The sequence below is a fragment of the Procambarus clarkii genome, chromosome 36, assembly GCF_040958095.1.
Source record: "Procambarus clarkii isolate CNS0578487 chromosome 36, FALCON_Pclarkii_2.0, whole genome shotgun sequence".
In the NCBI taxonomy this organism is placed as follows: domain Eukaryota; kingdom Metazoa; phylum Arthropoda; class Malacostraca; order Decapoda; family Cambaridae; genus Procambarus; species Procambarus clarkii.
The window spans coordinates 3,565,291-3,569,785 of NC_091185.1; the positions used below are offsets into that span (position 1 = coordinate 3,565,291).

The 4,495-nt window shown below is 43.7% G+C and overlaps 1 protein-coding gene across 1 annotated transcript in view; it reads right to left on the reverse strand.

The window, feature by feature from the left end:
• LOC123749220 (uncharacterized) overlaps positions 1–4,495 on the reverse strand; it is a 29,221-nt gene that overhangs the window by 22,505 nt on the left and 2,221 nt on the right. The window contains exon 2 of the mRNA XM_069336432.1: positions 1,776–1,882. Within this exon, the coding sequence (XP_069192533.1) occupies positions 1,776–1,882 (107 nt within the window). The remainder of the gene's footprint in view (positions 1–1,775; positions 1,883–4,495) is intronic.

Below are 4,495 nucleotides of genomic sequence, written 5' to 3' on the forward strand. Positions count from 1 at the left end.
CCAACAAAACACACACACACACACACACACACACACACACACACACACACACACACACACACACACACACACACACACACACACACACACACACACACACACACCCTTGCAGTTCCCACTCCCCAACATCGCTGTTCCACACCCTTACGTCCACCCACGCCCACACGCCCACGCACCCACTCTACCCCCACTTCCCGCCCACTCCCCAAAACCTTAATGACTGAGGCCAACACCGAGCAATTCTTCGGTCTGACCGACGCGTCGTTAAGGAAAGGTGAGAGAAACATTCTACAGATGGTTTATGTTGTTGTTCAGGGGTGGGTGGGCAGGGGGGGGGGCGGCCGGTGGGTGGGTGGGCGGGGGGCGGCCGGTGGGTGGGTGGGGGCGGCAGGTGAGGGGGGGGAGGAGGAGGAGGGGGTAGCAGGACAAGAAGGAAGAGGAGGAAAAGGAGAAACAACAGGTGCAGGAAGAAGGAGGCGGAGGAGAGTCAGTCGTCAGTCAGCAAGAGAAGAAGCAGACACAAGGAAGAACAAGAGAAGAAAGAACAAGAGAACAGAACAACAGGAGTAAAACAACAAAGAGAAAAAAATAAAGTCGTTTGTATAACGATCTTAAAGACAAATTTTGACATTTATATCGCTACTTTAAAACATTTTAAACTGCAAAATGAATCTGCCCAACTGGGCGGTAGTGGATGTGTGGATCTGCGGGCCGCTCCAAGCAACAGCCTGTTGAACCAACCTCTCACAAGTCAAGCCTAGGTCCCCACCCCCAGGGCTTTGGGGGGTAGAAACAAGTCCCAGAACCCACTTCAGGTATAATCCAGGTACACACCATATGTGTCATATATTCTCTTACAGCGTTCAACACTTTTAAACTTCTCGATTTGATCCTCGCCTCGACAAACAGGATCTGAAACTTCATCAGACGCAATGTTCCAGTCAGATAACTTCAGATTATAAGGTATTTGATAATCTCTTTTGCAACATACGTCAATCATTTTTGACAATCATCGATTGGTAATATATTTTGCAATATGAGACAATTGAGAGGCGATTGAATACCTTTCACATCCACATTTGTGGGGTTAGATTCTACTGTTTCCATCTGGCTCACAGCAGCTAGGCACGGTAAACTGTAGTCACGATGGGAAGAGTAATGACATCAGCACAGCCAGCTGTAACACCATCACCAACCATCTGAAGTGATGTCACTAGCCAGCTGTAACACCAACACCAACCATCTGAAGTGATGTCACTAGCCAGCTGTAACACCAACACCAACCATCTGAAGTGATGTCACTAGCCAGCTGTAACACCATCACCAACCATCTGAAGTGATGTCACTAGCCAGCTGTAACACCATCAACAACCATCTGAAGTGATGTCACTAGCCAGCTGTAACACCATCACCAACCATCTGAAGTGATGTCACTAGCCAGCTGTAACACCAACACCAACCATCTGAAGTGATGTCACTAGCCAGCTGTAACACCAACACCAACCATCTGAAGTGATGTCACTAGCCAGCTGTAACACCATCAACAACCATCTGAAGTGATGTCACTAGCCAGCTGTAACACCATCACCAACCATCTGAAGTGATGTCACTAGCCAGCTGTAACACCAACACCAACCATCTGAAGTGATGTCACTAGCCAGCTGTAACACCAACAACAAGCCTGCTGTGATGTCAACAACTACCTGAGAACAAATAGTTGAGTGTGCAATTTATGTTTCTAAATTACGAGTTGCAGCCATTATGTGGTGCAATGCCTGTCTAACTGAGCGATGGTGATGATGGTGATGGTGATGGTGATGGTGATGGTGGTGATGGTGATGGTGATGGTGATGGTGATGGTGATGGTGATGGTGATAGAAGGCTGTGTCCAAAATAAAAAATTCACTAAACCAAAAACCAACACATTAGAAAACAAGACGACAATGTGTTTACAACTTGTTTACGATGAAAGATGATGTGAACATCATCTTCCCTTCTGATCTTTCTATGTCAGTCATCTGTCTGTCTGTCTGTCTGTCTGTCTGTCTGTCTGTCTGTCTGTCTGTCTGTCTGTCTGTCTGTCTGTCTGTCTGTCTGTCTGTCTGTCTGTCAGCCTGCCTCTCTCTCTCTCTCTAGTCGTTTTGCTGTAAAATTTTCTCAAGAACCCCAAATGTTTTTTGAGAAAATTTGTGTGTACTTTAAGAGTCCTGTGTGTATCTTGAAAGCACATACGTTGTACCTTAAGAGCCCTTTGTGAATCGTGAGAGCAGCTGTGTGTGTGTATCTTATGAGCAGCTGCATGCATCTTCAGGGCACCTGTGTGCGTGTGTGTCCCAAGAATAACTGTTTGTGCACTTATCAGCTGTGTGCTAAGTCATGTAGGAATACCAGGGAATGACACTGCGGACGATGACACAGCAATTGCAACTAAAAAGGAAGAATGAAAACACTTTACGTATCAAGGAGTTTAGCACAACTTAAGAGAGCAAGTAGCGGTAAGACACAACGGAAGTTGTACAATCTTGAGATGATTTCGGGGCTTAGTGTCCCCGCGGCCCGGTCCTCGAACAGCCCTCCACCCCCCCCCCAGGAACCTGCTACCTGCTGTCTAACTCCCAGGTACCTATTTACTGCTAAGTAACAGGAGCATCAGGGTGAAAGAAACTCTGCCCATTGTTTCTCGCCGGCGCCCGGGATCGAACCCTGGACCACAGGATCACGCGTCCAGTGTTCTGTCCGCTCAGCCTATGGTCCAGGACGGACCGAAACGCCGTCGTCCCTTCAATTTCTGGTGTGTGATTTGGTCAACATTTTTCAGCCACATTATTGTGTTTTTTCATCTGTACTTGGCACATGTGTATGTTTGGATTCCTATGTGAACGTGGATTCGAAGCAGGCTTCGAATCCACGTGCATGGGAAGCACGCTTAAAGGTTCCAGAAAATGAAGGGAATTGTGAGCATTATTGGATATATATGCAGACCACTGTAGCATTATCTAATACAATGCGGAGTTCTAAATGAACTCAAGATTACCAGTAAGATAAGTTGTAAAATACAATGAACATTACCTTACTGAACTCAACCAATGAGCCAAAAACCCTTATCCACCTCCTGAATAATCTTGACATGAGTAACACATGATCACAACGTACAAGATTCTCAGAGGAATTGATAGGGTAGATAAAGACAGGCTATTTAACACAAGGGGCACACGCACTAGGGGACACACGTGGAAACTGAGTGCCCAAATGAGCCACAAAGATATTAGAAAGATTTTTTTTAGTGTCAGAGTTGTTGACAAATGGAATGCATTAGACAGTGATGTGGTGGAGGCTGACTCCATACACAGTTTCAAGTGTAGATATAATAGAGCCCAATAGGCTCAGGAACCTGTACACCTTTTGATTGACGGTTGAGAGGCGGGACCAAAGAGCCAGAGCTCAACCCCCGCAAGCAGAAATAGGTGAGTACATGTGAGTTTTACTCAGCCAAGCTACTCCATTCACGGATTAATTAGCCTAAATTGCACAGAGCAAATATAAATTAATTTGGTTTAGTTTAATATGTCAGAACGATGACTGTCTTTAATTTTAGTAAATCATCTGTCACTCACTTTGTAGCTGGAAGGTTACAGGTAATTTCCGGCATGAAACGATCTTCTAACGATTATTTTGTTTAATTAAAACCCATCAAATTTAACCCAGACTAACCTAAACTAACCCACCATAGCTTCGGGCAGCCATGTTAACGACGTATAAAGTTTTCATTACCATTAAACGTCGAAAATGCAAAATATTTGACTGTCATTTGGTGATACACTGGATGAAAGAGACCGGGCCGTATAGCCACCATAGTGCCATGTAAGCAAAAAAAACTGGTTAATGGTCATTTTGTCATTGTTATCTCGTATATCATGAATGATGATGAGGATCAACATGCTAACAGGATGATAATTATCATCCTCTAAAAGTGCCTTTTGAACTATGTATATGTGCTAGGCATGAATTCTTCTCCTATGTTATGATACATGAAAACCTTGGTACTGACGTGACTGTTTTTAATGACATTAATGACAAGACAAAACATTAATGACATATCATTTTAATGACAACATTTTTTTTTAATGAAAATCAACAGACCTTGAAGAGTAAGAAAGAGAAGTGGCTCACTAATTCATATCTTAGACCCCCATACACTACTCTGTTGCTTATCTTGCTTATCTCAGTTGCTCATCCCACTACTATATAGTAGTAATTGCTTGGCGCCTTCCCAGGATAGTTCCCTTCCCCTTCTGTTAAGCTGAGATGTATTAAATACACAAAACAGCTGATTCACTACATCAATTTCTCAATGACATCCGCGAGTTTATTGAAATAAAATAACATCTATGATAATTTTTTTTTTTTTTTTTTTTTTTTTTTTTTTTTTTGAGATATATACAAGAGTTGTTACATTCTTGTAGAGCCACTAGTACGCGTAGCGTTTCGGGCTGGT